Source organism: Apteryx rowi, unplaced genomic scaffold (assembly GCF_003343035.1).
Source record: "Apteryx rowi isolate R43461 unplaced genomic scaffold, aptRow1 scaffold_385, whole genome shotgun sequence".
NCBI classification, from domain to species: domain Eukaryota; kingdom Metazoa; phylum Chordata; class Aves; order Apterygiformes; family Apterygidae; genus Apteryx; species Apteryx rowi.
This window is the reverse complement of record NW_020450363.1, coordinates 267,809-287,294: the sequence shown is the minus strand read 5'-3', so window position 1 is coordinate 287,294 and position 19,486 is coordinate 267,809. Positions and strand designations below refer to the sequence as shown.

At 38.5% G+C, this 19,486-nt stretch overlaps 1 protein-coding gene across 1 annotated transcript; it reads right to left on the bottom strand.

Moving 5' to 3' along the window:
* Positions 1–42: 42 nt before the first annotated feature.
* Positions 43–7,849, bottom strand: LOC112970181 (glioma pathogenesis-related protein 1-like). Its single transcript, XM_026074274.1, has 6 exons — positions 7,578–7,849; positions 5,072–5,317; positions 3,773–3,885; positions 2,917–2,999; positions 1,607–1,633; positions 43–1,519 (listed from the first exon to the last, which is right to left on the bottom strand). Exons 1-6 carry the CDS (start codon positions 7,755–7,757, stop codon positions 1,263–1,265), a joined length of 906 nt encoding a protein of 301 aa, XP_025930059.1. The 5' UTR covers positions 7,758–7,849; the 3' UTR covers positions 43–1,262.
* Positions 7,850–19,486: the final 11,637 nt, after the last annotated feature.

Sequence of the window (19,486 nt, the reverse complement as noted above, 5' to 3'; positions counted from 1 at the left end):
TTTTAAGGTCTTGATACATGCTTTTCAGAACTTTATTTCCTTAAACAAACTGCTTGCCCCTTAGTAAACGTATGCATATTTTTTAAATCTAAAATCTTTAAATCTTTATCTATAGGTATAAAAGATTGCGGCAGACAAGAACTGACAATGGTAAAAATATTTATCTTCTTGCATGGTGACATTTTGTAGCATATAACAAGAGTCTGAACACTTGGGGCTCATATTTATTATGTTGGATGCTATGTTCATTTTGAGCTGCAGAGAGGTTCAGGATTTGAATCACTGTGTTCTCAAAATAAAGGACTAAGATAAAGGAGGAGAAACAGCTTTAAATATTGATAGCACAGCTAAGCATTTCTGATTTCAGCCAGTATCTCTTAGCTTGAAATATGGGTTTGTTTACCTTTATTAACAAATAAACTATAAACTATATACAGATAATAGGTGGATGGGGGCTAAATGGGTGTCCTGGGCCCCTTTCGTCTTCATAGTCATCTTCATTTTCTCCCACTCTGCCTGCAGTCTCAGGTTGACTGTCTTCTTTTCTTCTTTAGCTCTGCATTTTCAGATGTTTGTCACCATCTCGCATCCTAAAAATCAGCTGTCCCCATAGACACCCTGTCTTAATCTTTGCTCTGTTAACTTTCCCTGATATCCTTCTAGCTATGGAAGACAAAGCTTAACTCCAAGGGGAGAAGAACAGAATAATAAGACTGCCAATAACAGAGTAACTTTAATGGAGATTGATATACAAAGGCTAAATTTAGCAGAAGATGAGCTTTAGTCTTCCTGTACTTAAAAAGCAGTAAATACAGTTAAATCTTCATTATCTGGGAAAAATGAGGTCTGGAATAATTGAAGGTAATGAAGACCAGTCATTGCTGCTTTTGGATCCAGTATGCCACTGCAGACATATCTTTGTCTGCTTTCCAGGTTTCGTCCAGGCTTCCAGGAGGCTTGTTAGTACATATAGTAATATATAGTCTATGTGGTCTCTCTAGGAATCCAGCATTGGTCCAGAGCTAAGAGGCTCTTATAGACATTGAAGCAGGCTAGAGCTACTGCCATGCTAATAAGTTATATTAGCTTTAGCCACTTGTACAGCTGCTTGAATCTTGCCTTGAACAGAGAAGCAGCCTTCTCTATGCTGGATAAACATCACAAGAATAGCAGAGAGAGATGACCATGAGTGGCTTTTAAATGTGTGTAATTCTCTTACTGTGATATGGCTGTAGGATAACTATCAGTATATTAAATGGTCATTACTCATATATAAACATATGGGGATACCACTGTTGTACTAGAAGAACACCACCAGCACTCAGTACCAAAAATAACGGCCTTAAAATTGAAACACTAAGGCAGTAGTTGTCACAAGAGGGATGTGGATGCCCCGCAGGTGGGATGCGCGGAGGCATGGTGGGTGGGTGGACTGGAGGGCGAGGGGTAGGAGGCCTGGGGGTATGTGGCCGCGGTGGCTGGGGCTGTGTATCCCAGTCTGGGTACCAGTTGGTATAGCCTAAAAAACAGCAAAGAAATAGCTGTTAAAACCCATCAAATCTACCCGGACTTATAGGAAGGTGATTACGAACAACTTGATACATACTTATCAGTTTCTCACGTTCTGTGTTTTCTGTTGAGAGATCAGAAAAGAAAGTAATTGTGAGTATCATTCAGTAATGCTTATTAATGAAAATAGGTTAGCCATTGCTGCTGCTTGGCTGATTGCACCTTCGATGCCAGTCAGTGTTGAAAACATCCCACATGGAGGTCAACAAGAGCAGGTTCCTAGCTTAGGTGGGTCTAATATCATTTTATTGAATTGGAAGAGAAGTAGAAAAGAAGCAGCTGCATTAGGAAGAATTTGTATCATGAGGAGGAAGGAATAGCAAATAAAAATGAAACCTAGCATTTTTTGAAGATTGATACACAAAACTAATTTAAATAAAGCAGTTACAGACAGACAAATCTCACTAAGTACAAAATTTATCACAGAAATACACCTTTGTTAAGAGCTATGATACATTTGCAGGACTTCCTGGGTGCACCCTGCTGGAATTACTGACTTGCCCTATGGGACCTTATGGTAGAACTGCTTTCAGGATCTAGCATGTAACTTTTAAAAGTTCTCTTCCTCCTCCACAGTGTGAGATGTTTCTGGTTATCCTATGATGCATCAGTCTGCTGATTCAGCCAGGATATCACAGAAGGAAATAAGAATACCAAATATTCACTTGTTTCTACAGCTGAATCTATCTGGAGCATGCCTAGTAGGCACCATCTCTAAAAATCTGTGTGATATTCCTATTTAATTTAAGACATTGTTGCATGTCATTTAATCTCCATTTATTTAAAACACTACTTCTGACTCTAATTTGGAACTAGGTGTAATGACAAAGGTCCATGACTGCAAAATGTCATGCAAGAACAGGCTCTTATTGCTGTATTTCAGAAAATCGCAGAAGTTAGAAATAGGCATGTTTTTCAGTATAGTCTATTGCTCTCTCAGAACTCTATAGTTTTCTGGGAATGCAATTGATAGGACATATTAAACAAAGGTAGAAAAAAAAAGTTAATTATACTGTTTCTCCTGGGAGAAGAGAACCAGAGAGGAATATTTGTTGGGGATAATGTTTTAGATTTGACTTTTTGATCAGATAAAGAGGTGGAAAGTGGTTGAACTGATATATCTCTTCATTGGAAACTCTAGTTTCTATAACCAAGGGCCTTAAATAACAAAGTACTCCAATTACTTTTTCTTACACTATTCTTGCCAGTGTTTGGTACTGTTGCTTTTTTGGTGGGCTACAGATCTGCTATGTACTTAGTGCAAATTAACTCACAACTGTAATTCCATTGATAATTATGGCACTTTTATTTATATATAATTTTCTTAGTTGATTGCTTTAGTCTTACCACAGAGATTGTCTACACACTTGTCATTACTGCATCCACTGCATGGCTGTCCTGCTTTATAAGGTTTTGTTGGGTAATTCCCCCTGAAAAGCAGAAGAACCATATTTGGTTAGCTCAGTCTTTTGAAGAGCAATTTAAATATGCTATTCAAGCTGTTAGAATACCTCATCATGTGAAGCTATCATGGAGGAAAAATACCTTTATTCAAAAACTGATCATTACAATAGTTTGAAATTGCTTTTGGATCAGACTGAAGCTCTCATTCACATAGGAAGCAGCTACCTGGTGACTCTTGCCATTGATATTAATCAGACTTTATGGGGAACACTGTACGATTCTGCATAAGGGTACAGGAATCTTCCTCTAGTCCCTCATTACCCGCCTGTATTAAAAAAAAAAAATCTGTAAAATGTATGTCCAGAAATTGCAAGGCATGGGATAAACTAGAGGACTGTCTTTGTTTATTTCTTCACTTAAAATACCTTGTTTTGAAGTCTAGGGGGGGCTGTAGCGAGGTGGAGTATTTGTCAAATGGAAAATCTGCACTTTTCCTTCTTTTCCTGCAGAGGCTGAAGTCAAAACAGATATGATTCCACCACTCTTGCTTATGGTTAGTGCTCTGAGTGAGGATCTGCTCACCTGCTTTTTTCAGAAAGGGATTTTCTGCAGCTCAGGCCATGGGCAGCAGCCTCTGTTTTAAATGGCTGGGGGAACTTTTTCTCAATGAGTGACATCTGGGTGTTGCTTTTTCTGGAATTTGTTAAGACTGCTCCCACTCTTGGTAACATCTGATACCAGATCAGTTAGAGGATATTTTAAAAATAATAGAAAAACCCAAAGGTCATAATTGACTTACGCTGGTCCATAGTTACAAACAAAATGTGCTGCTCTGAAAAGTCCTGGAAAATATTCAATTGTATTGCAGAAGTGAACTGCACAGCCAACTTTGTAACTTGTGGCCCAAACGACCTGAAAGGCAAAGTGAGATAAGTTATGTGGCTGTTGAAAGACTGAAAAAGCTACTAGAATTCACAGGATTAAGGGAGGAACCAGTGACTGAGGTGAAGGGCTCTTGTGGGAGTTTAAAACAGCCAAGAGAGAAACAGCAGCAGCCTGAAGGGAAGCTGAGACAAATGATTGATTGATTGATTTTTTTGCATTTACTGTCTGTTTTCCCTGGAAACATGAAAATAGATGCTGTTTTGACAGCCTTATTAAAAGAAAAGATGCATTATTTTGCTTTTGCAACTTTTAATATCTGGCTATATATATATATTTTTTTTTTAACAGCCAAAACCATGTAATGTTGAGCATGCTTGGTAATGAGCATCCTGCCTCCAGGGTAAGCACTGTCCAGCAGTGCTGCATGCCACTGAGCAGGTGATACCATCAGGACGCATGTGTCTCCTGGGGATCTCTTTGACAGTTTAAAAATATTTCAAATAAACATTCTGTTTAATTAAAAAGAGAAAACATAAGTTAACAGTCTCTAGTGGTGAGCTTCAAGTCTGCCTCCTGTTTTCTCTAGAAGGCACTTTTCCTCTGAAAGGTACCTAGTCTTGATGCCTATATAAGCACGGAGTCACAGAAGCTTTTGTGTATGTGGCAGGACCTAAGAGCATGTCCCAGCTTGGCACGCACCCTTGGCCACATCTCAGCTTCACCCAGGGGCAAGGCCCTGATATGTACCTCTCCTTCGCCGCTCATGTATACCAAAGAGGTTGCCGTAGCATTTTCTAATGGCTCCTCTGTGCTATACACCAGGGGATGAGAACTTTGGGGGATATGTGTCAAGGGCAACTGGCCTGAAATACAGCTACACCAGAAAATGCCACTCTCTTCAGGTGTCTGGGTGGCACAGATATGTCTTGTGGTAAGGAGTAAGGTGCTAATAATTGTGTCAAGATTTTTGTTAAATTGTAAAGTTCAAAGATGACATCACTATGAAATTGTCAGGGGGACAATTCCTTTCCATCATGAGAACTGGGCCCAGACGGCCCTGCTGCTCAGATATTCTATTTCCAATCTCATCCAGCACTAAAATGGGTAAAAGAAATCCCTGCCATAATTTCTGTTCCAAAGCAGTCTGTTCCAAGCCTATACTTTGATCCTGTGAAACCGCTAGGTTATAAACCACTGGACAAGTAAGACTCACCTGGGTATAGTGACCACACTTGTCAGTACAGATATTGGTATTGAAATTGTAGCTTCCGACTTCGTTAAACCAGTCACTGAGAGCTGTATCCACAGAAAAGATGGTGGCTGTGCCAGTCCAGATGTTTTCTCCAACAGGTGTAAAGGTGGGGTGCACCTTCCCTGGCTTTTTAAGGTAGATATTGTGCTTAAACTTGCACTTCTTTGCCCATGCTTTGGCAGTCTTAGCTAAAGCAGGGTCCCAGGACTGTGGAATGGGAAGAAAGCATAATATAACCTGCACTGCAGTGATTTAGTTGAATTCAAACACCTTTAAGCAGAAACTTTTCTCTCAAGAATTCTTTTTTTCCCTTTCTGCTTCCCATTCTTGTGAGAAGTTTCTTTCTCTGTCCTGTCATTTCTACACCCATAGCAAAAAAAAAGTTCTTTCTCCCTTAGGTATTGCAGGACCAGTAGTATCTATCCACTGTCCTGTGGTATTTGACTTGTTAAATATTTAGAGCTGGATTGCAGTGTTTAAGCTGCTAGGCCTGAGAGCAAATAAGTGGGTGAAACCACTAGCTGTAGATTGGCTTGAGGAACATTTTGCCTAGGAGTTGTTGGCTGTCCAGAGATTTGCACTTTGCAGCTATCACTAGACTGGATAGGAGTCCTGTTCTGCTGGCCAGGATGGAAAGGAGCAGTCACAGTTGCTCCCTTCCCTACCCCTTTCTACCACTTTGATCTTCTACTTCCTCAGCAGGTGAAAGAGCTACTCTTAAGGGCCTTCTGCATGTTGAAAGCAAATGAAAGCTCACTCATTTCTACTGAGATGAGGAAGAACCATTCACATCCCGAGTGACACAAATGATAATTTGAGAAATTGGTCTGTGGGACTTGCTGAAAATGTTTGTGCCACTGAATGACCAGGCAATAAAATGGCAGATGAAATTCAGTGTAGAAAAATGTAAATTGAGGGATGTGCGAAAAAAACCAACCTTGACTTTTTGTTTGTAATGACAAGTTTGGAGTTGACTGTTACCACTTGGAAATCAATGTTTAGTACTAGCTTAAAAAGCAAATCAAGTGTTAAAAATTCCTTGAAGAGGAATGGAGAATAAACCCAAATACATAATTACACCACTGTGGAAGTCCATTATACCTGCTAAATACTGTGTGCAGTATCTCATCTTAAAAAGGGCACAGAACTGGAAAAGGCACAAACACTATAGATGAGGATGATCATCTTAGTGGACAGCTTTCATAAAGCAACAAAGAGTGCTCTGCAGCTTTGAACAGAGACAACTGGACGTCTTGTGTGGATTGAAATATGTAACTAGGGAATGATTACTTGCTTCTTCCAATACAAAGATCAAAGAGTATCAAATGAAGCTAGGAATTAGTGGGTCCAAAACAAACACAAGGAGATATCACTTCACACAACTTGTGGTTAGGTTGTGCAGATATTTGCTACAAGATGTGGGGATGGTAAAAATTTACATTTTTCAGCTCAAGGCTGAAAAAAATCATACAGGAAAAAACTCATCAAAAGCTTTTAAATATAATGCAACAACTTTGATTCAAGAGGTTCTTGTATGTTTGTCTTGCTTGTATTCTGGACTTGGTGGATCTTTGGTCTGACCAGCTAAGTTTGTTCTTGTGCTCTATCATTCTTAATTAAACACTGTTTTTTTAAAAAATGGCAAGAAATTAAAATCACATATAATCTGAGTTTTAGATCTTTTCTATGAATTTCCTTTCACAGAGGTGACCCATATTGTTCCTGCAGTTATGCATTTAACTTCCTTTTCAGCTAAACAGCAATGCTGCAGGGCTCAAAGTAATGACATACACTGACAGGGGTTTACCTCCTTATCTGATCTACCTTTTCCTTACATATTCTGCTGAATAAGCTGAGATCTATCCATGGCCTGTTCCGATAGCCATTATATTTATAGGAAGCTCTGTTTTCCAGCCCAAATATTAGTACCCCTATTCTCCAAACCGTGTTATATCAAGTGAAGTCAGATGTCTGTACGCACACCCTGGCAAACCCTTTCTACAGCACATGTTTTGGACTGGAAGAAACAAGGGGAGATGCTAGATTTTCAGCACTGGGGAATCCTGTCATGCAGATTGACTATTCTGGGGCTTTTTAATACCAAACAGCCTCCCTGTATCATGAAACATGAACCAATGTAAGAAAGGTTACTACCATTTTTAAAAAGGGATAAATGAAATACTGAGAGCCAAACAATCTATATATTTCTACAATGCAGCAAGGCTGGCTAAAGGTTAGCATAGCAACCCATCCCTAAACAAAGATTTCCCTTCAAATTAGTAAGACTGAACAATGTTGTGGAAATGAATTCCTTTTCTATTTTATTTCCTTCAAAGAACTATCATATATAGTAAGGAAATCATTGACACAGGGAAAAAAAAAGTACAAAGCAAATTGAGAAGAAGATGGATTAGTTTAGCAGCACAATCTATATTAATTTTCAAACTGATCACAAACACCTCCTTACCATGTGAAGCATATTGCTGGCTGGTGGATTCACTTTGGATCGAAAGTTGTTGTGAGCTGTCACACAGTCCTTAATAAACTTAGCATCTGCTATGTCAGGCAAGGGATTTTGTGCATAAGCATTACAGTAAATGAAGAGATCCAGGAAGAACAACACAGCACAGAAAAATGTGATTTTCATAATTCTTCAATGCTTTCAGTTTTTTTTTTAAGTTTTTGAAAGAAAAAATCTCTTAGCTGGTGATAATACTGGCAAGCAGTTCTTCAGTGTGATTGTCCTCTAGATGCGGAAACACTTGAAAATTTGAAAGCAACAGGAAGTGAAATTGCTTCATAAGGTGAAGTTCTCTTTGACATCGCAGGTCACTGTCAGAGGGTAGACTGAAACAGGCATCTGTCATGCATATCACCAAGGAGTTATACAGAGGTAAATTTCTGCCTTTTCTTTAAGTCTGTTCCATTCTGGTTAATTGCCAAGCAATTCTGGGACTGTAGGTCTTCTCTTAAGAGGTACTGTAGAACAGCTTTCCTAAAATCTGTGTCAATCATGAAAATAATAGTTTTGACAAAATACAAATCTGCTGTTAGTTGATTTTTGTGCAGTATAACTTAGTCATACCGGGTCAGTTAGAATTATTTTACAGGACCTTTCCTTCATTTCAGAAGTACTCTAAGAACAAACAGAATTAGGGAAACTGCATATACTGAAATTTGACTTCACTAGCAGAAAGCACATTCCTGGACAGCAACTTACTGTGGAACAGACCTTATGGCCTACTGGTTTGTTGTGTAGCAAAAGCATGATTTAGAAATCCCAAGCTTGAGTATGTGTTGATTTTATTCTTTATGAACCATTTGTAATTGTCTGGTAGCCTGAAATTATTGCAAGAGCTTTCTGTGCTCCCAGAAAGAGAGAAGCTATCAGCATGAGCATTCCAAGTGGAAAATTCCAAATCTGATCACTTCCTGAGACAGTAGGGATGGACTGTGTTGGGATTTGTACTCTCTCATTGACCATTCTACAAGTTAGATAAAATTTTGTTTATTTTTCAAACCCAAAACAAATTGTAGAAACATACAAAAGCATCAGAACAGCCACACAGTTGGAGAACTAAGGTCTGTAATTCAGATTTAGATAGGTTTAAAGAGAAAATCTGTGGAAGACTGCAAATAGCATTCATGGATCTGACCCCCTGATAGGTTTTTCAGGGCAGGCCTCATCATGCTAAACACTTGTGGAAATGATTGTTCTGGTGTTGCCTTTTGTGACCGCAAGGCAGGCAAGAGAGGGTCAGATACCGGCGGAGAGAGACACTCAAGGTTCATGAGGGGTTAAACAGGATAGATTTAATAAAGGATGTATACTACAGACGGCACAGGGAGCCCCAGGAACCGCGCAGAGGGGTCGCCGATGGGGGGCTGCTGAGGTACGGGTCGGACGCACAGACAGGATGCACGGGTCGGACACATGGGCAGGCCTCAACTTCGTTGTTCGTAAGGGCTCCTTGAATCTACTAGAACTATTTCCTTATCTCAGCTGTTAACCTTGAGAAACTACTGCCCGGGAAGCAGTTAAATGTTGTTGACAAAACAGAATATGCCTGCCTGGCCCTAACGGAAATTTGGTCAGTGTGGAGTTTCACATGCTGGGGCTGCTACCATGTACTCTGCCAGTCAGTGACTCCTTGCCAGGTCTTCTGCAGATGTTCTCACTACACCTTTTCCTGGTTGTTTGATGACTTTTTTTTCCCTCCCAAATGGTACATTTGATTTGCATTGGCAAATTTATGAAGATCTGTGACATCTAAGAAAGAGCTGTGGCCCTTCAATAGCATCACAACTATATCTGAGCTATAGATAGGAGGCATCTAATCAAATATTTCTTTGTGCATGTGTGTATGGATGTCTGTGAATTACTAACTCTCCCCACTTTCCTCTTAGCTCTGCCATGATTTGCTGATATCAGGAAGGTAGGGGCAACTGTAGGAGGAAACAAAGTGGAGGGGCACCTGCTGGTGTTTTGGAGGGGGTTTTCTTCCTATGGGTGATGAAACCTTCTGTTCCACCCAAGGATGTGGGTTTTTCCTATCAGCTGCCTCCTTCTGGGCTGCAAAGACCCTCATCTCCACCATGTGCTCTCCAGAAGCCTGCAAGGTACCATGCAGGTGGCACCACCAGGATGGTGTGTGTGTGCGTGGGAGGGGAATGTAGCAGTCCTAATTATGTTGATTTAGATCATTACAGTGAATGGCTCCCTCTCCTGCTTCTAAACTGAAGGTAGAAAAAAGGCTTGTCAACTGCTTTGTTTCTTTGAAGATCAGCTTGCCTGTTTTCTAAACAGTAGCTATCTGAGTTCATTGTTTACTGCCAGTTGTTATCTTTCTCCAGATGAACATTACCTTGAGACTGCAAAAAAAACCCATTTTGTCTTTCTCTGTTTTCTTTTTCTAACACTGTCCATGCAATCTATGAGAATCTAAAATCTTCAGTCAGCTAGACTTAATTAAAACCATGCTACAGGTACATATAATTAGTACAAAGATTAGTATTAGCAGCATGCTAAAACTGCCCCATTAATTTAACAATCCAGCAGTCTGGCACTTTTGTATCAGTACAGGCGAAATTCTGCGTTTGGAAACTTGAGACCTTTGTGAAGCAGAAAGCTCTACGTACCCAGTCCAAGTTATGATACTTTTTTGCAGAGATAGACTCTAGCTCCACCTAGTGATTGATTTCTGCATTGAAAGAAGTGCAATATGCCCTCAAGCATCCATAACGAAGATTTTCACAAAAAGAGAGTGATAATCCTCTGCCAGCCTTAATCAGACTTTCCTGTAAACCAGATCAAAACGAAGCCTTAAGATTTGGCTATCCACATAGCATTTGACAGGACAATACAAACCTTGCCTGTCCCTGCATGAGTCTCAAGTGAAATCTAGTACAATTAGCTAAGTATGGGCAGGAAGCTGTGTAAGATTTTGAGAAAATTCCCGTGTTTACATCCACCTTTCTCACTTCTTACCTCCTGCTTTCAGTTTAGAGTGGCTGGAAACATAAAGCCTCTGTTTCTTCATTTTTCCCTAATGTATGATACAGTCACAAGAATAAGGGCTGGTGGATTGCAACTATTACAGAAATCCAAGATGCCTGGGAATCTGTAAAATTATATTTAACTTTGTCCTTAAATCAACAACTTCCTCACTGAATATTGTTATTTATATCAGGGAGAGAATCTGTTTGCTCTTGACTTATTGGATTCAGCTGAACAACCAAGGCTGGATCTGAGGGATTTTCTTGTTTTGTCCATAGGATAAAGGAGCTGCAGTGAATAAACTAATATTCTGACATGAGTTGCTACTTCTAGAATACAATTTCACTTCAGATCAAATGGAAGGACACTGCTGGTACTGAATTATTTCTGCAACCATCAAACAACTTGCAATATTTCTAGAAGTTAAATATGATTATAGAATTATTTAATATGTAGAACATAATTGATAAATACGTTAAGATATTTCTCTTGGAAATCAAAGGCAGGCTTTGAGTTTCTTGGATACATGAAAGTGAAGTGGACATAATTTTCATCACCAAGAATGAATGCAGCACTTCATTTTCATGAAGGAATTACTTTAAGTAATGTGGGTCTAAAAGAGACTATAGATTCTTCCTTCTCTTTGCATATGAGGAGGTTCTGGAGGTAGTGTCTCTTTACTCGTGTTCAGGAAATTTCTGTTGTAACTCATGAAGTAAGAATCTGCATCTCTTGAACATGCACCAATGACAGCTGTGGTTGAAAAGATGAACTAAAGGCACAGAAGGTACTAATATTGGAAATGCGTGATCTCAGAATGCTTCAGACACACTGAACATTGTCCAAACCAAGAGATACTGCCTGTTTCATCCTAGAAGAGTAAATGTCCCAACTCAAAGTCAACAATTCTGTAGGTGTTCCAAGAATCCAGGACTAAAATCATTGATCATATTGATGAAGGGGCCATTTTTCTTCCTGAGAAGCCTGTTTTATCTAAAACATTAAAGGGAACCATTTGCTAGCAGATAGCCCTCAATTACTTGAATTCTTCTCAAGCATTGTCATGCAGCTTGCAGAACAATCTGAAATGACACAGCTAGACACAGAAAACTGTTTGATTTTAAAATATTTGTATTTGTAAATGTGACAGAGTAATTTATGCCATAGGAATCCATATTTTGGGTCTCTTTAAATACAACCTTGAAGCAGTTCCATTTTCAAGCACTTCTCAGCAATATTTGAGGGGAAACATATATTTTGTCCCATACACACATATGCGCCTCTTACATATGTAATAGTACAGGCATACTTGGATATTGTGGCTACAATGGCATGTAGTAACTGATTTAACTATGGTTATTCCCATATGGATGATATGTTCAATATCACACATTCGTAGCAGAGCAGACACTAAGCACTGACCTTGAAAATGCTAGGCTTGTACCTTAATATGGAACCAGTGGACCATATTTCCTCTTTAAATTTGGTATGATTTGTATTTAAATGTTCCTAGCAATGAAACAGAAATGGAAATAATATAATTTAATAAAGATTAGAAAATAGTATGTAATTTTTGAAAAGTGCTCCAAAACGTCAATTTCTTCATCAAGCACACACAGAAGAGACCAACTTGCATGAACCAGTATTATTTCCTCCTATGATTAAAAATACTAGCAACAGTTTTAAATGCAATCATTTTTTTAGGGCAGATGTATTTTAATTCATTAAAGATTAAAATCTACTTCTATTGTTTGTATGCCTAAATGAATGTGAATTGGCATAGTGAATGCTTTCTACCACCTGCTTAAATTTCTGAATAACTGTTAACAGAAGTGATTTTCATAAGATTAGCCAGTCATCTAATAGTGTTATTTTCCTGTATGAACTGAAAAACATTTGAAATACCTTGGAATTATGATGACATTCAGAAATTTCAAATCTTGCCGGAAGAGATGTAAAACCCTGATTTGCATACCTGTCTTTACCACTAGATGGCACCTAACCAACATTTCACTAAGTACATTAACTTGCCTGTTATGGTATGTGTCTCTTTCATAGGCTTAGATCAGTAACATTATAATATGCAAATTACTTTAAAAGAAATGCATTCGATTTTCAAATTTTAAGAAAATCATAAAAAATAAGTATCTTTAGTTTAATTGTAATGAAGCAAATGTTTTCATAGAGCCCAAGATTTTGAGTAATCATTTGAAATTTCATGGTGAGGAACGTAAGGTACCTTAAAACAATTGGTTGAAGTTGGGTATATGAAAAGAGGCTTGCCATGTTGAAATGGAAGCATCCAGACAAAAGTCATTTATAGGATTTCCCTTTTGACATTGCTTTGAATTTAGAATAGCTGAGAACAGAAGACTTCTATTTCTTAATTTCCCCTAATGTATGGTTCAGTAACAAGGAGACATTTTAGGGAATTAAAAGATAGTATTGATAATTTAAATAATACTCTGTTCAGAGTATTCAGACTGTTCAGAGGCTTGCAGCTCCCCAAGTATAAATTTTAAGCTTTAAAAATACCTGTAAGAATTGGTAATTATTTGGACTTTATCATTAAAAAAAAAAGATGTTTCAAATTACTTTGTTTTTGGCTGCTCAAGTTTGCCAACAAGATGATATGAAAGTAAGGAAAAAGAGCCAGGTGCAATTTCTGTCTTTTCAGATGTCTTTTAGCATATGCAAAAAAATCCTTCGGCAAAGAATTCTACAGTTCAACTACTGTGTAAAGAAACAGCTTTTTTTAATGCAGTATTTTATTTAGAATCTTCATTTGATTCCCCAAACTCTTGTACTGAAAGATAAAGTGCGCTGAAACAAAAAGTCCATAGTGATAAAGAAACAATGAAAAAAATCCAGAAAAAAATTAAATAGTAAGTATTCTTACCTGAAAGTGACGAAAATTTATATGAATCTCAGTTTATGGTCAGCTGTCATTTGAGGATGAATTCCTATCTCTGGACTTTAGTTGTACAAGTAAATGATCTTAAGCTCTTATCTCTCTCCTATGCAGGCCAAAGACTGCAAGATCTTTTGAGGTTTTTCTATGCAAAGCCAAGGCAACTGCAGGCAGTTTAGATGAAACAGTTCTTAGACATATGTCTATAAGTAGTGATGAAATACCCATCTTCTGTTATAGTGGAGAAAGAGCATAACTATGTCTTTACAAATTATGCCAAGGAGTGAATCTAGTCATCAGACGAATTTTATCTGTCTCTTTAGTACTACCTTCTGGACAGAGAGGAGATGTCTATGTTTCAAAGTAGTTATTGGACAACTAGTCTCTGGCATTTAGTCACTCATAGGCTACTCCAGCATGCCATCCTCACCACATTCACCACTCATCAGCTTCACACATTGTATGACCTTTTTAGATCATAATATAAAAGGAATGACATGCCCAAAAGATGGTGGCAGGTTCTACTTATCACTTGTAACAGCATGATGCTTCCACTGCAGTTCCCATTTTTACTTTAATTCCTTGTGCTTATGACTAAGAGACATTGATTACCTGAGGACCACCACTGGGCCAGCTTCATCCTCTGACATAGGTCAGGTGAGGTTACAAATATGTTGGGCTGAAGGAGTTAATATTTCTCTACCTCTGGGATAAGGAAGAAATCTCTTTCAGGTACCTGAACCAATATGTCCAGTCTCTGCTGCCAGACTGCAACATAGCCCCAGGTCATCTCCCATTCATTAAGAGATGCAATGGACCTGGGAGACTACTGCCTTCTGGCAAAACCACATTATGCAAAACATTTGGGACAATCAACAGTGGGCCAGGGCTTGCATATGTAAAGGGCTACATCTGACAATCCTTCAGAAATATCATTCCTGCCCTTGGTAGCCGTGCAGGTGCAGAAGAGAGACTAAGACCCCTGAAGGTTATCAGATGTTGTGGAATTTTAATACTGATCATAATCTTATACCTCCTGTAACAGACACTGTAATATTCACTTATTACTATGTGGACTTATGGAGCTCATTTCATACCTTCACCCTTTCTCAGGTACAGGCTACAGCTGAATGAAGGGACAGGCATGTCATGGGTAAAGATGGCAGAGTCTGGGTCAAGTTCTTAACTCTACAGAGTATATGAGAAGAAAGAAAACAACTCACTATATGCAGTGTTAAAATTCAATGTTAAACATTTTCTTGGGTGTTACTGACCATTAAAAATGCTTACTGAACCATGAGAACCAAAAAATCTTAAGAGACCATGTCCCCAACCTCAGCAAATAGTGCACCACAGAAGAGGGACAAACTTCTTGTTCTTGGCTACTTGCATAGGACAGGATCTACAGCCTGTGAAAGCAAAGTGTCTATCATCAAATGGATTGGTGCTGTTACTGGGCAGACTGGCAGCACTTTGAATCTCATAGTAGGAGAATCTCCTATAGAAGGATTCCCTGACTCGACAGGACCCTGTAGCTTCTCTTTTGTTGGCAGGAAAAGGCTCTTAGAATAGTCTGTGGAGGGCCTCTAAGAATCATTGTTCCTCTGTCCAGTTGTTTTCCTAGAGGCAGGCCTTTACCTGTGTACTCTTCAGGGCCTTCTCCTGGTCACAGCATATGAGCTTCACGTTGTCTAACAGAATCTGCTTTCTGGTCTCCCTCTGCCTGAGGGCCCAGAGTCTGAGGTTGATTCCAGTCTGGGTACTGCTGTGGCCAAAGCCTCACCATCACATGTATCTGTTGATTTTTTAAGGAGGGAGGGGGAAGAGCATCTGGAACCAAAAAAAGCACCACTGCAGTATCCTTACTACTTGCAGACATCTGGGGTGGAATTCAGCTTGTGACTAAGAACTCTAAATTTAGGTGCTACATGTGATCCAAGTGTCTAAACTCATGTTATACTTCATTAATAGCTGTACCTAGTTAGTACAGTCAATGGACCCTAGAGGGCAGTTCAGTTGACCAAGCACTGTGAGTCTGCTTTAGGGTAAACTGAATTAGTTACTATCAGTGGAACTGAAGAAGCATGGGCTAGATTCTATCTACTTATAATAAAAGCTTAGGCCCATAGCTCACATGTAGACAAGTGTAAGTGTCTTAATCCACAGGTGAATTGCATACTTACATTCCAAGGCCAGACTTTGCAACTTTTATGTTAGGAGGTATAGAGCAGATGTATCTCTCTGCAAACTACATCCTAGAGAACTGTTTGGAGAAGCATTCCAGACAGTATGGCCCACCAACTCTCATCAGTCACTAGGGGGTGTGGCTAAACCTGATGAGAGTCATAGCAGCTGGTCATCATCTTCAGAGCAGTCTTTAAGACTGCAGGATAAGCATCTAAAAGGCAAGGGCATGGAAAAGAGAAGGGAGAAGCTGGTTTGTAGAGCTATGTGAGTGATACTTCCTTGATGCATCTTTCCAACCTGCTCTGAGTTGCAAGGGATGGAAATTCAGTGTCCTGCAGAACATTCCAACTAGAAAATGGATGAGGTCTTTGAAAGGGATGGCAGAGTGCTGTCCCTGCTTGTTGTACAGCTGCTTTCTGCCACGCTGCTGCCCAGTAAGATCTGAGGACTGATGAAGTTGGTGTACTACTGGGCCTATCTGCTCACTACTGTCTAACTACTCACCTCTCTTCTATGTCTCAGAGGATATCAGTTGTTCAGTGATTCTGCTGAGCTGTAAATGGCCTGGCTACAAGCATGGGAGGCCATTAGTATGTGGCTGGACTGCAGGCAGTTTACTATTGTTTTAGGGGGGCTAGGGGAATTTGCATAATAGTGTTTACTGCAACTATGCCCCTTAGCCTAAGTGAGCAAAATTGTAATGCATTGCTTGCTGTGCTCTTGGGACAATATTGGGATTTCAGATGGACCAAAGCACAAGATGTTGCTGGCTGTTCTTTCCCCCGTGATGCCTACCTCCTGCCAGTCAAGATAGCACTTTATCACACCTCCTTTGCTGCTCAAGCACAGCTTGCTTCACTCCCTCCCCTCAACCAAAGAATAAGAGAAGTGTGATACACTTACCAAAGGTTGTCTCCTAATCTTTGCTGATAGCACTGCTAAAGATTGTGAAGGGAAGCTGGGTAGGCAATGACATAACTGTGGAAGACAGTGGTCTGCAGGTTGTGCAGGATGAAGGATTTAGCCTGGTCTTGACAACACAGATACAGGAAACTTGTTATAGAGTACATATGTATGCCTAGCTGCATCAGATCTCTGGTTATCTTCCTTGGCCCTCATACATGGTAATTTAAATTTCTTGAACTTAAATTATCATGATTTGTTGCATTTGTTTTTTCTTTTTAACTTTAAGGCATTTGAAAAATGAGGTTGTTCTGCTGTCCTTCAGAGGTCCGTTTTTATAGTATAAGACCTGAAATGGTTGGTGCATAGCAATAGCATGAAAGTTTAAGAACCGCTAACAATACTACTGGAATATTACTGAATAATATTCAGGACTTTCCTGAGAGAAAAAGTCACTATAGGCTACACCCATACTATTTTTAGACAGTGGATCTTGGAATAAACTATCTTCTTAACCATACCTACATTTTCTTCAAGAGGAAATTGGAAACGTATTCTGTGTGGACACCAGAAGAACCAGCACCCAAGAGGGAAACAGTGAAGAAGACAAACTGACAGTTTCTCAGTTTTTAGATACATCCTTGCAGTGCCTCACAACACAGAACCTACAGTTAAACTAACTCTTCTGAGTAGCAAAGCTAGCTAACACACTGAAAACCAAGGTCATCAGTACATCAGGCAGTGCTAACCTCTGCAGCAGCTGACCTCATTTTTCATCTTATCCTGACATTGAGTTCAGATGAATGAAGTCAAGGAAGCAAGACTGACCATGAACAGATTATTTTCATTGAAATCCTCTTCATTAAAACCTAAGTAATTCAATGACACAATTTTCATCTTCATAGTTTCTCATTTAAAATGGACAATAAAATATTTGCTGTCATCAACAATAACAGAAAACCACAGTCATCCAAATGTGTGATGCATAATTTCATTTCTTTCTGTGTATTTCTAACAGAATACAACCAATATACATAAGTTAATAGGTTAGTGTAAAACTGCTATCTGTGATTATATAGGAAGTAGTATCAATATTTCTAGAGGTAAACTGTTTAAAAAGGCTAACTGCATTGTTGATGCTTTAAGATGATTATGCTCATCTATAGGCCCTGTAACTAGGTACATTTAGATACTATGCAAGACTAATTAAAAAGACATTTTAATATGATAAATGTGACAAAAACCTTCTCTCAACCTCAAAATATCCACAACAAAAACCCCATCGAGAACTACCAATCATAAGCTGAAATGCTTGTTAACCTTAACCTAATCTCCATTTGCAAAAAGCTGTGGCAATTTTCTAATGTTTTCTAACAACTTTAAAACACCTTCATTAAAAAACTGCCAGAAAAGACTTATATCACAAGTTCAAGAGAGCAGAATGAAAAATGTTATTCAAAAAAAGAAAACTACTTCATTTATTGAAACAGGACCTGATGGTAAGTAGTGGGCATAACTATCTGCTGATCATTCAGTGTAGCAAATTCCACACTACTTAGCTCAGGAAAAGCAATAAACTGTGTCCTCGATTAAAGGCCTACAAAACACTGTCATCCTGGTATAAATCTGGCCAGTAGGAACTAAGGTTGTCCTAATGGTTTGGGAGACTGCAGAGCTCTTTCTTTTTCAACTTAGCCTTCTCTCCAAGCCATACAGTGGTTAGAAGAGTCCTAACTTTAATGCAGTTACTAAATTGTGAAAAGGAGAGTTCCTCTCAAGGATATGAATTACTGCATTAGATATGAATTTTTTCCAGACAATTATACAGCTCAAACTAGAAAAACTTTTAAATTAATATTTAACATTAAATAATGCTTGAACGTAAATGGGGTTTTTGTTTGTAAAAAGGCAGTATCTTAAATCTATGCAATAGTAACACTTCAAAACTTGAAAGAGCCTTACTGTAGTATAAAATTTTATATTGCAGGAACTAAGGATTTTATTTTCCTTACAGAAGTCAGAAATTAAGCTCTGAATTAAGCTTTTCAGCCACATTATGGCATCTAAATGATGACTTTACCTTCAGAGATGGTGAACATCTGCAACTTTCAGGTAAATCAATGGGAATAGCTGGTGCTCAGGAACTTTCATACTGGGCAATTTGGTATTTAGGAGCTGCCCATTTACGGTTTTAGGTGTATAATATTAGGCTTCTGGATTTGAGAATGTAATCCAAGTTTTAAAAAATAAAGCTTGTATTTGAAAAGTTTTGTCTATAATTTAGTAATTTTAGAATAGGCAACTTAGAAGAAATAGCTAGCACTTATGCCTAATGGTTGTTTTCAACTTAATCTACAATAAAAAAATCTAGCTTATTTTCTTTGAGAATCTCCTATAATAAGAACAAATATTCTTTTAACACAATCACTGTAATTATCAGTATAGATTTGCATAATAAATTGCCATGTTTTAGACCTAAATTTTCAAGCACATATCTAGGAAAAGGAAGTACGAGACAAATTATTTCTGAAAGTTGAACTCCTGGAAACTTTCTGTAAATTCAATTTCAGTTCTGAACATTAAGTAAATGACAGAATTTGACATGGGGGGAGGGGGTATTTGTTTCTTTTACAGTAATGGTGAAACATTACCCAATAATAATGAACTTTAGCAGTAATACAGTACTATAGGCATTTACTAGATAAGACTAAAATAGTCTTAAGCTTTTTTTGGTATTTTAATGTGTTGGGATAGTCTTATCACTCTGCTTCACCTATAACCAGGAAAAAATATAGTTTATTATATTGACAGGAAAATAACTTAAAATTCTTGTATAAACATTATCTGTCTTTTGGTGAAACTGAAATTAAAGCACATT

Coding starts and splice junctions, on each gene's coding strand:
- LOC112970181 (XM_026074274.1), bottom strand. CDS start 7,757: ATGAAAATCACATTTTTCTGTGCTGTGTTGTTCTTCCTGGATCTCTTC. Junction 5,318..7,577: donor CCAGCAATATGCTTCACATG/GTAAGGAGGTGT, acceptor CCCATTCCACAG/TCCTGGGACCCTGCTTTAGC. Junction 3,886..5,071: donor AGTGTGGTCACTATACCCAG/GTGAGTCTTACT, acceptor TTTGCCTTTCAG/GTCGTTTGGGCCACAAGTTA.